Source organism: Dermacentor albipictus, chromosome 1 (genome assembly GCF_038994185.2).
Source record: "Dermacentor albipictus isolate Rhodes 1998 colony chromosome 1, USDA_Dalb.pri_finalv2, whole genome shotgun sequence".
In the NCBI taxonomy this organism is placed as follows: domain Eukaryota; kingdom Metazoa; phylum Arthropoda; class Arachnida; order Ixodida; family Ixodidae; genus Dermacentor; species Dermacentor albipictus.
This window is the reverse complement of record NC_091821.1, coordinates 152,440,464-152,460,528: the sequence shown is the minus strand read 5'-3', so window position 1 is coordinate 152,460,528 and position 20,065 is coordinate 152,440,464. Positions and strand designations below refer to the sequence as shown.

The following is a 20,065-nucleotide window of genomic DNA, read 5'->3' as shown; positions in this document are numbered from 1 at the left end:
ACTAAATTTTCATAAACCAAATTCATGTGATGGAAATCCTAGCAGGAAATAACCTCAACAAACTTTCGTACAATAACCCAATATTTATCGCTCTTCACTCAAAGCCATTGAACACCTCCTCCTCCAAGACACTGTCCAAAACTTCAACCACTTGAGCCGACAGCATAAATGGGTAATTTAAACTTTCTGCTGGGCTAGTTAGTACATAGTGGAAGCTAAAGAATGGCACGACACAGAATACACGGTCCTTCGTGTCCATGTATTTTGTGTGGTGCTATTCTTTGGGCCTCTGACTAACTTGTACAGGGCGTTGTAGGCATGTTGCTGGCATTCATGCTTGGTATAAACAGGCAAAAGATCGCAACACGCCTGAACCAGCCTGAACACACTCGTAAAAAAATTAAATAGTGACCGCAAGACGGAAGTACCGACTTCTCGTGCAGTCAACTGATGATGGTGATAACCAATGGTGCTTGTGCTTTTTGTAATGTGGCGAAAATTGTGGCACCCTTTATGTAGTTATCTATTGCATCAATTATGTGGGCTTAATCTTTTCTTCAACAAAGGCTAAACTATAACAGCAAACTAAAGTCTGACCTTCAATCATGGAGGCACTTATATCATGGAGACCATGCTGACGGCCTTTACTGCTGCTGCTGCCGTGTAAGCAGCATGGCGAGCCCTACGAGCTAACATCTGTACCAATGGTTCTGATGTTAGTGTTAATACAGTAATGTTAATATATCTGTTACTGTTAATAGGTTAGTACAGTAACATCCCGCTGTTAATACAAGATTCAATTTATCCAGAATACTGCTCTGCACGATTTACATCTCTTGCAAGAACTAAAACAATGACAAGAAAAATGCATATTTATCATGCCGGCATGCATGGTTTTATGCACATTTAAGTCGCACCGTTGTGTAAGATGCACTGGGGAAAATTGTGGAAGAAAGCCGTGACTTGTACATCGGAAAATCGCTGGGAAATACGGCAATCTCTGGAAGGGTCAAACGCTAGGCCAGCTGAGATGACTGGTGGCTGCATGTTGTGGGGATTTGAGGAATTCGACGCGCCATTGCGCGGGCGCATTTCACCCATGTCTGCAATCCAAAAAGCCATGCCGTTCTTGCTCCGAACCAGTTTTAGCGGTGGCGCTCCACTCGCCATGGTTCGCAGTGAGGGCGGAGCTAGTGACGTCACGCAGCGGCCCCTGGTGGCTACTGCCGTGACGGTACCGGCTCTCTTGCTCCTTCGGACAGCACCCGGTACGTACGATGCTCTCTCTCATCCGCCGACACCTTTGTGACTAGGATTGAGCTCACGCACGGTGCCTTTGCTCGTGCGGGGAGCGCGTACCTCGTGTTGTTTCCTATCCCGACGCTAAGCCGAAGAACGGGTGCCTAGTGCTCGCGCGAGGTCGTACCACGCCGAGCCGCACTCATTGGAGGCCCAAGCCGAAGGAGATTGCCCGAGCTCTCGCGAGTTGGCCCATTGGTTATCGCGAGAGCAAGTAGCATAGCCGCCGGGACTTTTCCTAGCGGCGCGTCCCAGCTTGAGCCTGTGCTCTCGCAGCGACGTGCTACAGGCGCCCCTAGCTGTATTTTTCGCCCTTGGTGCGGGACCCCTTTGGTTCCCTGCCGTCCCGTGACCGGGCGTTTGTGCAGTGTTGGGTGCCGTTGGAGACAATAAACGGTTTCCTTCATTTTAGGGCAATACTGTGTTTTTGCGTGCGTCGCTCGGTAGCCCCTTGTGGCCTGAGCTCGCGCGCAGCGGCGCTAGAGGCTGACGGCTGACGCGGCCCTGTGGCTCGCTAAGCTCGAACCCACGGTGGTCGGTACTCCTGTGAGACCCGAAGACCCCACAATGTGCACCATCTTTTTGTGTGCCTAGTGCTGGAGATTGCGTAATATTGCAAGTTTTGGAGACGTGTTAAAGGGAAAGAGCAGAAGCGTTTGCTCCCCTCAGTTTGCGCTCATCACGCCAGCATTGTGGCAGTGTGTGTTTGTGGTCATCGAGTGAGGTTGGTTCGTGTTTGCCTGTGTGAGCGACACTATGCTTGCTAATTCAATTGTGAGTGTTTACTGCATTTATTAGGCTGATAAAACTATGAACCTTTCTTTGTGCATTTGCATAATACTTCGCTATTGCAATCAGTGCTTTGCCTCTCGGGTAGTACTGTGGCTTCTTTCTAATAATAAACACACTGAATTGTAGAAAGTAGATCCATGATTATGTACCTTCGTACTTCCTCAAATGATATAGCATATATGGAGAACAAACCTCCTGATAATTTTTCAGTGGTAAATTTTCTCGGTGACTATAGTCATCTACACATTGTAAGAGTTACAACTCTTTGGAACGATAAGCTACAGCAATATTTAGTATGGCACCTTATATCATTGTCATAATAATTGTGGCCAATTTTCATTGAAATAATACCAGGGGGTCGAAAGTAAAGTATCTTGACCTATGCCCATCCCTAAAAAAAAGTGTGGGAATCTGATCGGAATTTGTTAAACAGTAAAGCTTTGCAGCTATGTCAACTCCAGTTTTATTGTCTCCTGCAATCATATTCTTTGTGAAAGTTGCTGAGCCAGTAATATTGACTTTGGGTATGTTGGTAACATGCAATGTAATCTGTGCTGTGCTCATTGTGGTCATATATTGTATGTGTATATATTTTTCAATACCTTTAAAAGGGTTATACAGCACTTTGTAGCAGCACACTGTTCTATTTGCCAGACTTATCATTGCGATTGTGGTCAATGTAGTGTGTTGTACCACATGTAAGGACACTGACTTAAAGGGATAGTGAAGAGAAAAATTATTTGAGCTGTGTTACTAAATTACCCTTCTACAATTAAAAAAAAAAAAGCCACTCTTGCTGTAGGCTTGGTAAGCCAGAAAAGAAAAAAAAAATGAAATAAGTGTGGTGACGCTGTCTATGAGTTTATGCACCTGGTCACCATGACGTTGTGGATGTTGATGGTGTCTGCTAGGGCCTAATTCTTTATCAGTAAGAATGGACTATTGTATTTTAAGAAAACAAATGACTGAACTTGGCAATTTTCAAGAAGTTTTATTGAATTCATCTGGTAAAAAAGAAGCAATGTACACTTTTGTTATCCTGAATAATGCTAAAGTGATCTTGGCTTTGCAACTCACTACATCGTTGTAAACAAACTGGTGTTGCTGAGCCATGACAATGATACACATTCACATGTTGTGCTATGTGATGGCGGCTGCTAGCAGTAGGTCTGATCTACATTGCTCTTAATGCTGTCTCGAGTACACACATCAATGCTTTTTATCCCTTAGTTATATTGTGAGCTTCTTGCAGGGTTCTGTTCATATATGCTTACCAAATAATATGGCATCTACAAGGACTGTTCTAGGAACTTATGAAGTGATAACTTGCTGCTGAAACATGGAAATCTTATATTAATGAAATTAATGTAATAAAGTTTTACACACAGTACAACTTTGTTATATCAAGGTGGGGCTGTGTTTCAATTTAGGACATATGAATGCAGACTCCTGTGTGTGTCCCTCCACTTAAAATCTAGTCAAATAGTTTCAAATTCACTTCATGGCATGGAGTTCAGGTCCAAGGGTGTAACTGCCATGGTGTTTGGGCCATTCTGCACCATAGGATTATTCTTGCACTGTGCTGGACCATGCTCAGCAGGTTGTGCCAGAAGTAATAGCTGGCACCATCCTGTGCCATAAGGCAAGCTTTACTCCAAGAAAATATGTTCTTGTTTCACTGTGACTGCAAATGTAGGCATCAAGAACAAAGACATAGGCAAATTAGAAAGTGGATACATCCACCTAGATGCAGACTAGTCTATTGAATGTGTTGTGAAGCTTTGCAATGCTACGGATGCTCTGCTGATGCAACAAAATTAAAGATACCTGAGACTTTGCAAAGCGCACAAGAATTAGTATGTACAATTGTATTTAACCTATTTTAATGCACACCCATGTAACAAAACAGTGTGCACTTAAACCTAAAACATATCGGATCTTATTTAAAATGCCAAAAAAGGGATCATGCTTTCAATTCCTCAGTCAGAAAAATGTGAGAGCTGCAGAGGACGGAAAATTGTTCACGCTTATTGTCCATCATAGTCATTGTCAAACAGCCCTTTATCACTGTCTATGGACTACAACATTCTGAACTAGGTTGCACCTTGACCAACTTGCTCCAAAAATTTAAATTCACTTTAGAGTGTTTTCAGAAAAAGGAGTTAAACATTGTTCAGATCTGAATTTAATAGCTTTTATAATGCGAAGCTTTCCTTATCTTGTACCAGGCACTTTGTGCGGTAGGTAGGTTCCTGTCTTACCTCGTTTCAGGCCTTCTAAAAGAAAAAAAGAAATTGTGCCCAATTTGAATGAAGTCTCCCAGCAAAAAAGCTTGATGCTATACCTATTAGGTCGTAGGTCCACGCATACTTTTTTTGTGCCAATGTGAACTACTGCTTTGAGGCGATTGCTGCATGTATTCATGTCACATAGCAACGTTTTGCTTTAAAGGACCCCTCACCAGGCCACGTAGCAAATTTTAGTTGTACGCTGGAATTTGTTACCTGCCCTCTGTGTTCTACCGCACAAATTTTTCCAATTGGTTCATTAATAGCCAAGCTAGAATTATTTCAGTGCCTCAAACCCATGATTTCAGCAGGCGTGTGTCATCGCCAACATTCTCTCCACTTGCCCCCGTCTAGCCTCCGCAAGCAAAATTCCTTTCCTGCGTTCTCCCATAACAGAGCTGGAGGATCGCATGATGCATACATCATGGGCCCCGCCTTCTTTCTTCTTTTCACTGAGCATGTGCTGATGGGCGAGTTGGTTATACATGATGATAACGAAGGCACTGATTAAAACAACGAACGAAGGAAGGCAACATGGGACAACCATGTAGGCGCTAGTCAGTCGTATTCGGACGTAGGTGCATAGTCAGTGGAAGTATACTGTGCAGCACACTTCCACTGACTGTCTTGTGTGCAAGCTGTTGTTTGCCTAGTTTTGTGCAGCGCATGATTTTGCATGCTGTGCATGAGAACACCTGACTAGTGGTATAAGTCAGTGCTATACGAACACTGATGCAGATGCAAACGGATCACAGAGCATGATCACGCACTGGAACACTGTACTGTAGAAACTGACAGTTTTGCTCCTTGCGTGCGACTACACGACATGGGGACAAGCAGACGAAACGGAAGTATGTCTCACTTGCTACAGTACAAAGAAAAACAGACACGTAGACTTTTGCTTTGTAGGTGTTATTATTTATCTGAACTTTAATTCGTCTATTGAAGCAACAGATCAGTCAAATAACTGTTGTTGCCTTGAATAATTCTCAGCCGCGTGCATCTGTAAGTGGCGTCGTAGCATGGCGAACTACGTTGGCGTACTTGCACGATTGATGTAGACTTTCTGCCTGGGAGCGTGGCACCTGCAAGGAGAAGGGCACAGGGCATTTAGTTTGAAACTTCAGCTCTTTTCGCGTCGCATAGCGGTGTAATATGTTGCAGGCACGATCGTTAGCGTACATCATGTGCACTGTGCTTGTCAGTTCGAAATGGCCAAACCCGATGAGGGGCCCTTTAAAAAAAACAAGATCACGAGTGTCAACTGTCCTTAGGCCACAGATGCAGGAAGCAAGTGCATGAATAGCTGTCATTGTTATCACTGTGCTTTACTTGTGTTATATTGCATAGTAACAACTAGCTTATAAATGTGACAGTGTACCAGTATTCACCATGCTTGTGGCAGTTAGTCCTTTGAGATGTATGTGACATGGCACCACCTACCTTTCGGATCAGCCCTGGGCATAATGGAACTTGTAATCTTTCTTTGCCCAAATACTATAAATAGGATATTATGCCATCGCCATCATACCATCGTCAACACCTTGCTACTGTCGTCGCAGACGATTGCTCACTTTATATGATCATGTTGGTGCATCTGGTAATGCTTGCAGAACACCTAGCAATGCTGAATGGCCTTCTGCCTAGAAAATGCTTTGTATAACATTGATTGCCACAGTGTGCATAATCTTCTTCCTTCGTGAAATGTGTGCTTTGTCACTTCCTTGCAACTTTGAAAGGCGCAGATTAAGTGTATAGTAGTGGTTTACTGTTAGAGCTAACAGGTAACTGAATTGCCCACTGTGGCAAGTCTTGAAGTATGCAGAAGTCGTGGTGGAAATGCTCTTTCCTTTCTGCTTGCATGTGCTGCTCATCAACACTATATGATTGGAAGTTTGTAATGAATAAGCATTAGCAAACATTTTCCTTAAATATTTTAACTCAAACAAATAGAACAGAGTGTCATGGTTTTTCAATCCCTATGCATCTGCTGCCTTGTCTGGCTGGGCACACATATTTAAATAGCATTTGTCCTGTTGCTGGTTATAGATTGCATTTTGGTTACATGGATTGTTGACTGCCCAACTATATCTTGCCTTCATTGGAGCACCCACCATGCCGGCTTAGTGGCTCTGGCATTCTGTTGATCTTGGGGTTGCCTGTTCAACCACCATGGTGGCTTTAGCGGCTATGGTGTTGTGCTGCTAAGCATGAAGACGCGGGATGAAATCTTGGCCGCAGCGCTCGTATTTCGATGGGGCCAAAATGCAAAGACGTCTGTATCCCATGCATTGATGACACGTTAAAAATCCCCAGATGGCCAAAATTAATCCGGAGTCCACCACTACGGCGTGCATCATAATCAAATCGTGTTTTTGGCACATCAAACTCCAAAATGCAATTCAATCAGGGTTGCTTGTTTGATATCTGTCTGTGGCAGCTCTATTCTGTAGGGGGCAGAATGCAATAAAACACTCTCGTAGTTACATTTAGGTGCTCATGAAGGATCCTATTTGGTCATAATTAATCCTGAGCTCACCACTACAGTGTGTCTCATAGCTCCAGTGTTGCCTTAGTACAGTACCCTATAAATCATACTTTTGGAAGTGGCATACATCTTTGCTAAATGAAAGTAGGTGGAGCACAAATCTTGAAAAACTTTTTGAAGTGTTGTGTTAACCAGACTCCCAAGACATAGGTTGACTTCAGATAATGGTTATTTTGAAGTTTATGCTAGTTCTTTCATTTAATGTGTGCATTTCTTATAGTGTGAAGAAAAGCGCTGTCTCTGTGTATCTGTTTCTACGTCTTCGTTCAGTCACGCTTATACACTCTATCATGGATTCTAACCAGTTTGCCCGCCAACGTGTTTTAACCAATATCTTTTAAATATTATGGTATAAAGAAAACTGTATTTCAAGGAGAAAACGAATTGAAAATTGTATGAACATATTTGCAGGTTGTTTATTTGTGTGTATGCTGCCTGTTACAGTTTAGGAGGAGTATTGCTTCTTGCAATAATATTGTCTTGCAGTTTGAGAATTTTACAAACTGTCCACCACTGTAGTCGGTGACAAGTCAAGAATGCAAAACATGATCCAGGGCTCCTCCCACGAAAGCTCGCTGCACTTCCTATTCATCTATTTCTCCAACTTCTGGAAAATAGTTCTCTTACGAAGCATATAGGCACCAAAGGGATGTGCCCTATTTCTCAGTGATGACGATGCCACAGTCATCTGCCAGGCTCACTAGCAGCCATTACCAGCGATGTGTGGATGAAGAGAGCTCAAAGCACAAACACGTGCAGAGGACACTGGGGATTTAGGATTACGAAAGGGATGATTCTGACATCTGGTACTAACGACCTGCTTGCTGACTCCCTGAGAGTGCGAGCAGATGTGTGCCACAGTGTAGACACTCCACCAAAATTGATCCCTTTGCAGATATAGGTGTTGCTTGCATATAAGCAAAAACATCTCCCCTTGGGGTTAAGATGAGGATACAAAGGAGAAGGAAACGTCAAGTGATTTGTTGGTGCATGTGTAATGTTCTCTTGGAGGGGCATTAATTTCTGTATTCTTGACCTGATCCACTGACTATAATAGTGTTGCTTGAGTTGGTTTTAAGTAGGTGCTCGCTTTATATCACGGGACATAAATTTTCCCACTTTTGAAAGTGCGGAAGCCTGTTCACAATGTATTGCAGAATTTTTTTCTTCCTTTGCAAGTATCCTGGCCATATCTACGATATTTTGCAAGAAGTTGATAGTGCTCTTTGGTGCAGCAAAATTGGTGGAACTATGTCTCACTAGTGCTGTGTTGACTTCAGTATACTGGTCAGATAGTGAACCTGGCATAGCGTGATAAAGGTGTCTGCCAGGAGGGATCTTGCTGTGAAGGCTTACTTCCTGCAGGCAGCTGTACTACATTGCATCAAATTTTTGCCTTGAGAAAGGATTGTTTCTATGATGGAGTTTCTGTTGTGTAGGTTGTCGGGGAAGTTTTGCAACGAGTCCAGTGAATATCACACACGCTTCTAAAATGAAATTGGGTTCTTTAGGAATTTGTTTAGCCTGTGTATGGCTGTATGTCTGGCTCCTGTGTGTGTGTGTGGAGTGGAAACTTTTTTTTTCTTTAATTGTAAAATTGAACGTCTGCAAGGAGTGACTGTCTGCACAGGGTGAGCACACATTGTCCTTTTTGAAAATGGCAATAAGCGTTGTATTATGTCCGGCCACTTGCAGTCTACAGCAGCATTTAACTGAGGTGTGAAATGAAGGGGACGTTTGTATATCATTGTTGGAGTATATTCATTACGGTTATGAGCCCACTGTCGGTTGTCTGTTTATTGTTGTGTGTTCAACACCAACTGGACCCACAGCAAGTAGCTACAGGACAGAATGGCGAGTAGTTCTTTTTTTTTTATAGCATGGGCTAGCCTGTTTGCATCCTTTATTAAATGGCAGCATTTCTTACTGGAAGAAAATTGTAATTTCTCATATTGGTATATTTTCCATTTTACATGGTGATACTTTGTTTGAGCAGTTTGCAGCAGCACAATGTGCAGCTGCATGCACTTGCTTATATTAGCTATTGGCCAAGCATGATGTACAAAATTGTATATTCAGGTATTGTCTGTTCCTGCTGTGCCTAACAGTTGATGCTGTGGCATGTTATCATCGCAGTGCTTGTTTACTTCAGCTGCATATTGCAAATAGTGTGTGGGCAGGTTCCAATAAAGGTACCGGCAACCAATTTTAACGTGCAGCAAGATTAAGGTGCGGAGCAAAAGTGTGCATCATGTTGATGGAATCGAGCATGATTTTGTCTCATAAACAGTGAATGACAATTTAAATTGGCACAGAAAGGCATCAGAAATGACATGGATCACATGGTGGGGAACCAGTGCTTGGAAATATGTTTGGGCCGTACAAGTTAACAAAATATATTTTGTTTAGTCATTGTCATGCATGCTTTGCTTTTCATATAATTTTGCCCTTTGCTACCATAACGTCTTTCGAAACTCCAGATATATTTAAAAAATGCACACTGTAGTTAGTTTTTGTTGTGGAGTGGTGCTGAGTATGCCCCACTTAATGTCATTGAAGCTATTGTGCATGTCCCAATGCCAATATATTCTCCACCTGGCATGTAGCTTGCATGTCTGTGCACTTTCTTAAATTCCCCCTTTCAACTTTTCTTCAGTGATATCTTTTCAAGTGGCATGTATACTTTGTTTTCTCAAAATACCTGTTGGTGTCTTGTGATTTCTTGCTGCCTTCTCGTAATGGAGTACTGGCATGCATAAGAATAACAAAAAGGAGAAACTTGTGCACATTAGCAGATAACTTGCTGCAAGAGCTGGTTAGATTTCGCAGACATTTGCAAAGGTCATGTCTGCTTACAGGAAACTAAGAACTGTTTGCAAATGGAAATTCTGTTTGCCTTTTTTTCTTTTCACATTCTGGTGAAATTGCTACAGGCCTTGGTGATTTTGATAACCCACTTTCCATTACACCAAAGGAAGACGGTTCTTCAAAATTGGTTGTAGGTCCCTTTAAGGTGACCATCATTGCACTCCTGCTGCAGTATCTTAAATGCAATTGTAGGTCTAACTTAAATGTCCATGTTTGAAATCTGAAAGTTATTTAAGGTACAGAAAAAAAATTACAATATAACATGTATTGAAAAATTAGCCTGATATAAACTGCTATTGTGAAAAAAATATAGTTGAGTGAACTGTGTGACCATTGACAATCACCACCAGTAATTACTTGGAGGTCAGCCTTCTTGCTCTTCTGACATAATGCGTATAAATTATTTTAGAACCCCAGGTGGTTGAAATTAATGTCGGGTCGCTCGGATGAATTACAGTACATATCTAATGAAAAGTGTCCTAATGTGCATGCTGTACATCTAAAAATAAGTAGACATAGTGGACACATTTGATGCAGTTGTAAAGTTTGTGCCAGACAGCTACATCACTCTCTAATGCTTTTTAACCATAGCAACACATCATAGAGAAGTGTTCATGTTCCTACAGTGGTATTGGGAGTTTACTGACCTGTGTTTATCCTTAGCAAACTTTATCGAAGGGCTTAGAGCAGGTCGCTCCCCTTGTACCCATGTAGTTATTTCAGCAAAAAGATGAAAGACATGTTTTTATCAGCTTTTGAACTAGTAGTTGTGTTGTGTGTGCAGCTTGGCTAGTTTTGGTTTAACAAAAATACAGCACATTGCATACTGAAATGTGGGTGCGTATTGTCTGTGGCATCACAGGGAATTTAAAGTGAAATTGTACTTGCCTTAACAATTTCATGAGCTTTTCCTCCCTCCCCCCTCCCGTCATATCAGGTTGGTTGATGCCTAATGTTTAAAAGCATAAGTACTGTGAAAAATTTTTCTTTTATTCATTACAAATACTTGTAGGGGGGGGGGGGTACATAACTGTGAGGGCCAGTTAAATTGTGTTGTTGTGGAAATGTAGCATTAAGTGCTCTTGAGGTGTGAAAAATGAGTTGGTTCACTTTTGAGGTGTTACATGGTGTTGTGCCTGTTGGCTTCATTACTGCTTGTAGATATGGATTTCTTTTCTTTATATGTTAAATGCCCATTCTAGTAAAAGTGGGTAAAGCTACTGCATACTGCTATTTAAGAAAGTAGAAATCATTGTACTGGTCGATGCAATGTAGAGGTACAAAATTGTGTTAGCATGCTTATTGCTAGTGCCTGTTCACATGGACTAAGCTACATGACCCATTTTCTGCCTTTCATTCTTTCTTTTCTTGAGTTGCATGAAAATGTGGCATGAGTAATGATGACTGTGGGCACAGTAAAAAAGTAGTTATACTTCTGGAGGCTCCCCAATTTGTTTTGCATGGCTGGGAAGTAAACAATTTGTGCAAGCTTTAGGCAGTGAGGGTGTGAGCGTGGTTAGGCATGGCCTGGTTGCTTAGCTCATGCCGGCTTGAGAGGAAGGTGCTCTTGATGATGCCCGTGTATTGTGTGCAGCACTGGAGAGGAGGCAGAGTTGCGCAGGCGGCAACGACGGGAGAGGGTGGAGCGCACGTCACAGATGCTGCAGCGCATGCGGCAGAAGCAGCGCTCTTCAGAAGCCTGGGGCCAGCGGCGGCGTCTGCTGAAGCGCGTCTCTCTTGGCCTTGTTCTCCTGCTGGGCACGGGTGTGCTGGTCTACAAGTACTATGACTCTGGCAAATAGCTTAGCACTTAGCAACTTTGCAAGATAAGTCGCACATAGTAGATATGCAGGGGTGGGTGGTGGTGGAACATCTTGGATACCAACCACAATGCTGTTTTGGCCAGTGTCCATGCAACGTGTGATCATAAGTTGCTAGTAAGACCAAATGGAGTGTGACTGAGTGGATATTTGCCTGTTAAGTAAGGGCAGCATCACTGGAAGTACATCTACATTTTCGTCCACGGCTCATCGACCATCTTGTTGTCTGTTAGGACTTTTGAGGGCGCAGTTTAGGCAATTTAAAGGAAAGTTCACATGTCTTCACATTTCTGCTTTTCGGATCTCATCAAACTAACACATTATTTTTCAGTACATAGCAGTTGTCATATCATCATCAGTTGCAAGCATGCATACATTCTTAGTTGTCACGCTTGCAAATGGTGCTTATTTGGTTTAAACATCATCCTAGTTTTTGAAGCTTTGTGGGCAAATTTTTCTGAATAAAGTTTTTGATAAAGCTAAAGAAGTTAGACGAGTCTGTCTTAATAACTCACCATATTTTGAAGATTTTGGCCTTAGTGCGCTTTACTCAGGGCATTTATTAGGATCTATGCTTCTTTTGTGACCTACTGTATTTGGTGTTCTTGGCAGTTGATGCATACATTTTTTTTAATGTGTGGCTGGTTGTTGCTGCATGTAAACTCTGCAAAGATCAAGGCCATATGTGAAGGTGACGTCTGGTGATACTGAGTATTCACACATGTTCTCTGAACAGCCAAGCACCAGTAATCAGTCAATTGATTTATTCTTAGACCTGTACTGAATAATTGGTGTTCCAAGTATTTGCTTTGTTTTGCTTTTGCAGACAAGGCTAGCTTTGTACTTGCTACAGTTCAATGTGGTGAGCTGCTGTATAAAAGTTTAAAATTCATTCAATTTCTTTTTGTAATCCTTCTCTCTTGCTTCTCCCTTCTAATATTGTAGAGTCTGTGTTGGCCTTCTCTGTTGAGATGCTTTGTATGAAAATAAGGAAATATTCAAGTTTACTTTAAGGCACAGGAATTTTTATTGTGCACCAAAATCTGTCAAATATTTTTAATGCTATGTGTACCATATCATAAATTTTTGCTTGTATATTTTGTTTTCTCTGCTGTGTGTATTTCCAAGTTGGCTTCCTATAAAAACATTCAACATTTCCTCTAGCCCTTGAAAAGCAAAAGGCAATACCAGGGTTTTATGGCCACTTGTGCTTTTGTATTGCATATGTACTTCCACTCTGGCAGCAAGGTGCTTTGCTTTTGGCATTTTACATGCTGGATGTTCTCATGCACTGTGCCTCCTGTGGAGGTAGATGACACATCTATGTAGAACAAGTTTCTTCCTATTTTTGTGACTTTTCTGAATTGGTCTATCTAGCGAAATACAGGTGACAGGTGCTTTGCTGTACACAGCATTACAGCACTTAGTAATATGCATGACAGCTATTCTCTTGCAATATTTTGGGAAGCAACAATTTGTTCTACAGTGGTGACACAAAACAAGAGTGATGAGGCAATCTTCTGAAGCATTCTGAAACATTTTTTGGGGCTTCTTCTGTAGTCTGGTGTCTGCACAATGTCAGCCAGTAGCATTATAATCTTGAAACAGCAGGTGCTGGAAGGCAGCTGAGCCATTTTTCAGGCTGCTATATTGTCTGCTACTGTTTTCTGTTGACGCTGGTTCGTTACTTAATGCTAAGCCACCCTACCTCCTTTCACTTCAATGGTTGCTTTGAAAGGCAGCATAGATTTTTCTGTACCACTGCTTGAGCTCCTTTTCACTTTGCGTCTGCATATGTGCTGCACACCCTTTTATTAAAATGTCATTGTTCTCAGATTTTTAATGTCACATTGCTGGGTGATGTGCGCATTTAATGTCTATTTTCATGCCTTATAGCCGCAAGCTATTTGTCAGAAAATAAGAAATACACTGCAGTGCCTACAACAGTTATGTATTTTTAGATGTTTGTCTAGAGAGTAGAAAGCCTTGACTGGGGTTTGTAAAGCCATTGTAAAAAAATATTGTGTTGTCACATTCATTTTAGCGAATGTTTGCTTGTCTACATGGTCATTTGAAAGTCTTGTGGGTTGTAATTTTTTTAGTGGCTTTGTGTTTTGCTGTTTCATACAAAGCCAGTTGTGTGCTCTTTCTCCTTCCGAACATGGCAGAAACATGCACAATGTGTCAGACTCTGCTTAAAGCTGTACTATAAGTTTACAGTTGTTGTCATAGACTTAATGCCATTCTAAGACCAGATTTGCAGTGATACTGTAGTTGCTCTGTCATAGGGGGGATTGAGTTTGTGGCACAATAATACTTGTCACGAAACTATAGTCTGTGACGTTGACAGAGAAGTCGTACTTCATATGTATGCAAATTGATGTTCAAAAAAGTGAAACAGGCTACAATTGGCTTGTATTATTGTTCACACGAAGCTGCACATTTGTGTTGTTGCTGCTTCTTTTATGTACTCTTGGATACAAAAAAAAAAAAACAGCCTTGTAAGTATTGTTTGGAAACATGGGCTGGAACAAATTTGAATTTGACAAACTGACAGTGATTCAATTGCAAGGCAGTAAGCTAGACTAATATTAAGAACTTATGCACATAAAGTGAAAGCTTACATTCCAACTGGCAAATCGTAAGCAATAGTTGCTGGTCTATTAAACTTGCTACAGCTGTATTTGCTGATAAGGTCATTACATTTTGCTTTGTGTTTTTGGTATGTTGAATTAAAGTATTGTAGCCTCAAACAATGGCTGAGCCTTGTTTAGATGTGTTGCTTAAGTATAGCATGATGGAATGAATGGTGGGCTTGGAAGTGTCACATGTTACTCTAGTTCATGGCTTTAAGTTGTTCAATTTTGTCATGTGCTGGACTGTTTGTACTCGGGGAATCCTTGTAGGTTGTTTTTGCTATGCTATTCTTTGCTGTGTCAGTAGTCCGAAAACAAGCTGTTTGAAGAGCCAAGTCATGGGTGGAGAACTGCAGAGAGTACAAAGTAAATGTGTGTGATTCTTCCTGTGGTTAGGGAATTCGCTGGGCTATGTGCTTTTTCTAGTTTGCTTTATTTATTGCTGGCTGTGTGAACTGTTTTCGTCCAGATGCTGCCGAACGTCAAGCAGACACTGCCTGTTGTCAAACTGCTAGAATAAACATGCTTCTTTGCTAAGCTTCGTTTTAATTGCACTTTTGTGATAGTTGTACAGTTATTGTAAAGTTGGATACTAGAGGGGGTGACACTACTTTTACATAATGCTGCTGCTGGTTGACTCGCTGGGGAAAAAAAATATTACAAATGACCAGAGCAGCAATATAGCAGCATGTAGTGCTGCAGGCCACAAGTACCCAAATAGCAAGATTGTTGTAGGCTGGTTTGGCAGACAGTTTACCTGCCTTCTTCGGGAACTGTTCTTCTTGCAAGAGAAGAAAATTCCTTGGTATAACTGCCTACTGAATCACCCCTCATAATGAACATTAGGAATGATCTTCTGGCAGTCTAGTTATCATTGTGCTAACTTGCAATGTTGAATGTTGCACTACAATTGCTCCAGCCACTGGTTACTTCTGCAGGTAATTTTTACAGACTTTGTACAGTGTGGCTATACATGCAGAATAATAAAACAGCTAGGAAATTTTTATTCTTTTCTGTACATGCTTAGAGCCCAAGATTACCCCGATCATGTCAGACCTTGAGAGAAAATGTGTAGAAACTCGCAGCTAGTTGTAGATGTAGGAAAATAGTGTGGCTTGGTTTAATGCTCATGCCTGCTGTATCACCTTGGCCTGGGCATCATTTTAGCTTGTTTAATGAAAAGGATCTTTCGGTATTGGACGGTGGTGCTCTTGAGAAGCAGTGAACCGGGCAACTATTTTTTTACATTACTTTGAGCTGAACCAGAATTAACCAGCCAAGAGCTAAAGAATAACTAAGAGTTTTACGTGAATGGATCTTGCTACATGTTGGTGGATAGTATTCATTCTAGTTTTCAATCTTTAATTTATTCTGCACAAATAATTACTGAAATTTAATTATCCAACTTCTATGTAACTTACTAAATCGGGGGTCAGTGAACATGTTGTGGAGAATGTCAGGATATGACTAATAACTTAGTTTAAAGGGATGCAGCTCTTGTGCGGTCCTTTTTTCCAATGAAAAAAAATGTGTTTCTTGCTCAGCATAGAACTGGTGTGGAGAATAAAAAATGTAACACTTAGTTTGCACAATGCTATCCCCAATGCATCCGCAGCTTCAAGTGCATACTCATTACTTATCAAGCGCAAAGCCTTGGCTTTGAGTGTGTGCAAGATGCAGTGTACTAGATGAGGAGGTTTATGGCTGAAACCATTGCTATGGCTTGTGGAGACTCATTGTCACTGGGTAATTTATGTTTAGCAGGTTTTGTTTGCCGAGAAAGAACGGCCATACAAGACCTAGGTTACTTCAAGTGCTGTTGTCAGTCGCACCTTGACATTCTCCAGAAATTTTGCATAGACATTTCCGCGGTCAAAGAGGTTAATCCTCTTGTGCATGAATAAATAGTGACGGGTGAAATGCTTTTTTTTCTGATATTCATCTACAAGCTGGAAAATATAAAGCAAAATGTTGTTTCATATCTTCAAAGGCCAAAATTTAGGGTAATAATACGTGTCCTCAGATGAGGACAACCTGAATCAAAGGAATAAACATTCCTCACGCATACACGTCAGTGAATTGTGAAAAACACATTTATTAAAGTACATTAATGTGCTGTTCATAGTAGAGCTACTCACACTTGTCATAGCAATTTCCATGGGACCATTGCATGGTGACATGCATCTTGTGCTCTCCTTCTCCTCGGAGCTGTTTGATGCCTTTAACCCTTTGAGTATCAATGACATAAATATGCGGCGCCGTGAAAAAGTCCAAAATGGTCGGTGCCATATATTTACGGCACCGTCTGTACATATAAAACGGGAATCAATTTCCTAACTTTTTCATTTCGATCATGTGCTGCCACTATGTGGAAATACAGGGAATTTTTTTCTCGCGCCTCCCTTTCTCTGTTTTTGTTGCACGGTTTGTTTTAGAGCTAGTTTGCTCCGGCGCGTCTATATACTACTGCTCGTGCATTAGTGGGCGGGCGGCGGCGGTTTGGGTTTTGTTCTGTGGGTGGTTTCGGCTTCTTGCGTTTGCAAAAGTGATGGCTATCTCGTTACTAATCGCTCAAAGGGCGACCGCCTGTTTCTCGCTCGTTTAGTGCCCACAGGGGTGCACATAGGAAGGATGCCGCCGTGCATGCGTTTCCTTTCGTTTTTTTTTTTTTGAGACTCGCGAAAACTAATTGCCTCTGGTTGGTGATAAGATGAAGATTAGCGGAAGTTTGTCGCACGTTTTGCTTTTTTGATGGGCACACAACCACAGGTTTCTTGAGTGCGCTCACCTACACAGTTCGATTATGCTATACACGTAAATATTAGTGTAAGAGCAGGGACATTTGACACTTGCGAAATATTCTCGTGTGCGCATTTTCTAATCTAAGCCTTATGTGTATAACAACACTTAAAATTTTTAATTATGTTTATTTCCTTTTTTATTGTTGTTATTCATGAATAAACAGTACATATTTACCAATGCAAAATATTTTTTGTCACTTTACGGTCACCCAAGGAAAATTATGTTAATTTTTTTTTTTAAATAGGTACCTCAGATGAATAGAAATCTGCAATAAAAAAATCGACCCTGGGCGGTTGCATATGGCGAAAAAATTGACCCTCAAAGGGTTAAGTCCGTAATCAGCTCATCAGTCATCTGTATCACTCCATCTCGGGAGTGGGATCGATTAGCACATCGATTTCTCCTTTCAAAGCTCATTTTTATGGTGAGCTCATGCTGAAACTACAGTCACACCTCGATATATCTAACACGAATATATAGAATTATTGCATATATCAAACATTTTCTATATGGCCTGGAAATTCGCATGCATTTAAAATTTTTATTTTGAATGGGGTTGGATATAAAATGCATATATCGGAACTCCGCCACCCTAGACCATGAGCGCTCTGTTGACAGGCAGTGAACTGTCCTCCACACGATGGGCGTTCCCGACTGCTGCGCACTATAGCTGCATACATCGATTGCGCCGAGGGTGCCATTTCAATGTAGCGCCATACATATGAGGTGGCTTGGCTAGTTGGACAATGTCAACAATGCATGGCATTTGCCGCACTGACTCCTCCTCAGTGCTGCGCTCCTCGCCTGCTGTGCCTCGTCAGAACTGGTGGTTTGCATCTGCAAGGACGTGTGACACCGCGCGCTCACTGAGCTCACTCATAGACGCCTTGGCAGACGCCACTTAATACTTCGTTATTGACAGTGTTTCAAAATGCTTCGACTGACGGACGTGGAGATCGCAGCAGAAGTAGCGTCCAAACAAAGACGCTGCCGAGGTTGATCCCGCAAGCGCTGATGCTGCCCCGCTCCCGACTAACCTGAGGCTGTAGCTGCTCTGGCCATTTTACGCCATCAGCCTATCGCTTGTGCATCTTTTAGACTTGTGTTGAGGACACCGTGTTTAAGTACGCAGCTGCCAATAAGAAGCAGGCTACACTGCTGCAGTACTTTCAGCCAAATAAATAAATACTTTGTGTGAAGCTTCAAGTGAATATTTACTGCACCATGATTGAGACGCGATTGGGGATTGTTGTTCGGAGCGCACGTTCGGTTGCACCACGTGTGATTGGCCTAGACCGTGCAAACTTCGCACGGCTGACAAAATGGCGCGGCCTCCGTGGCGCAATTGACTGCGTGCTACCGGCAGATGAAGTTGGCTCGGCCTAGGCCGATTGCGCGCGGCGAAACTGAACACTCGCTCCTAACAGCGATCCTCAATCGGGCCCTTGGTTCATTGATTGATTCACAGAAACTTTTGACGCTTTCTTAAGTGATCATATATATTAAATTCTGGCTATATCGAACTATTTTGTGATCACCGCGCTGTTCGATATATCGAGGTTCGACTGTATTTGTCTATTTCTTTGCAAGAAACAAGGGAGCAGGGTGTGAACTGAATTTTTTTTGAGGTTCGAGTTCAGGCTTGTGATTCAGCTCCAAAGTGAAAACTATAATGTTTTTGACCGATTCGGTGCTTTCTGAATTGGAATTCATACATTCAGGGATATTCGTGGGGCCTTCTGCGGCAATCCGATGTGTTACTCTGCCACCCTTTCCCTGAATTTTTTTATTTACTGTGTCCTCAAAGGAGTACCGACACAATATGGTTGTGCTCCCCCTCCCCCCCCACCCCTTTTTTTGTTAGCTGCTGGCTCCTGAAGCACATTGAGTTGTCGATGCTTGAATGTGCAACAAATGACTTATAGTGCCAAATGGAGTGTGACTTCTTGGCATAGGGTTTGTTTGCTTGCGTTCCTCTAGATGTCAGGAATATAGTAGCGTGGTGGTCACGTGGTATCACTGATTTGCAGGTCGGTACAATGGTCAAAGCTGCATTATGATAATCTTGTCAAAAGCTTTAGACGACCGAATAATGGGACAGAGAATATGAGAAGGGCACTGCCCGTTCTTGGAGAACTGATTTTGGAGAACCAATCTTTTTATTCTGTGTCGAATGGGAAGTGAACAGTGAAAAAAGAAAGAATGGCCTGTGCACCGTGCATCCGTATTTCGGTGACAGTCATTGTGTGGGTTGCAACCACTGCACGAGGCTGACTGACACTTGCATCAGAGGTTTGTGATGCCGTGTGACCACTGCCTATGATTTTTGCGACTTGTAGAAGAGCCTTTGTAAACAGACCCTGTGCCAAGAAGCTGCGCTTAATTTAGAATGAGTTGAACTGTCACATGAAAAAAAAATATATATAATTACTGATTCCTTGCATGTTGGAGAAATTCTGACATCATACTGTAGTTGCAGTTGCAGGAGCTGTGTAATGAAGCAAAATAAGCGAGATAATTGTTGTGGCAGTACTTCTTTATAAAGTTGTTTGTTCTCGCCCATATGGTAGAAAATGAAGCAAAATATCCCAGCTAATGTTTAACTACCCTTGTGTTGCGTATTCATTTTTGTAAAAGTGAAGACGACACCTAGTTAGATGACAACAGGTGTTAGTACGATTTTGCTTGAGTGAGCAGCTGCAGTTAACACAACCTTGTGCATGCTTGCTGCATCTTCATGTTGAATTCATGAATTACAGCTGAAATAGAGGGGACAAATAAGTAACTTGGTGAAAGCGCTGAACGAATATTTTAAATAGGGGCGGGCGAATATTTGAAGTTTCGAATCAGAGTTGAACATTACACACCGTTTGTATTCGAAAAGGAACTATATTATTGTATGTATTGTTAAAATGACCTATATTAGTATTCTTGAACATTCGAAACTCGCAGTATTTCGCAACGGACTCTTAAGTGTGGTTACTTTTCTCCATCTGCTAAATAAAGTATAGC

General features: G+C 41.8%; 1 protein-coding gene across 3 annotated transcripts in view; it reads left to right on the top strand.

Annotated features, from left to right (window-relative positions):
* Positions 1 to 20,065, top strand: part of LOC135902984 (tyrosine-protein phosphatase non-receptor type 2-like) — a 109,135-nt gene that overhangs the window by 55,491 nt on the left and 33,579 nt on the right. For 2 of the 3 annotated variants that reach the window (XM_065433314.2, XM_065433313.2), the window contains exon 9: positions 11,390 to 14,788. The exons of the other annotated variant lie outside the window; for it this stretch is intronic. In XM_065433314.2, the coding sequence (XP_065289386.1) occupies positions 11,390 to 11,597 (208 nt within the window). In that variant the 3' untranslated portion in view covers positions 11,598 to 14,788. Of the gene's footprint in view, positions 1 to 11,389; positions 14,789 to 20,065 lie in introns of those variants that run through there. 3 annotated transcript variants of the gene reach the window in all.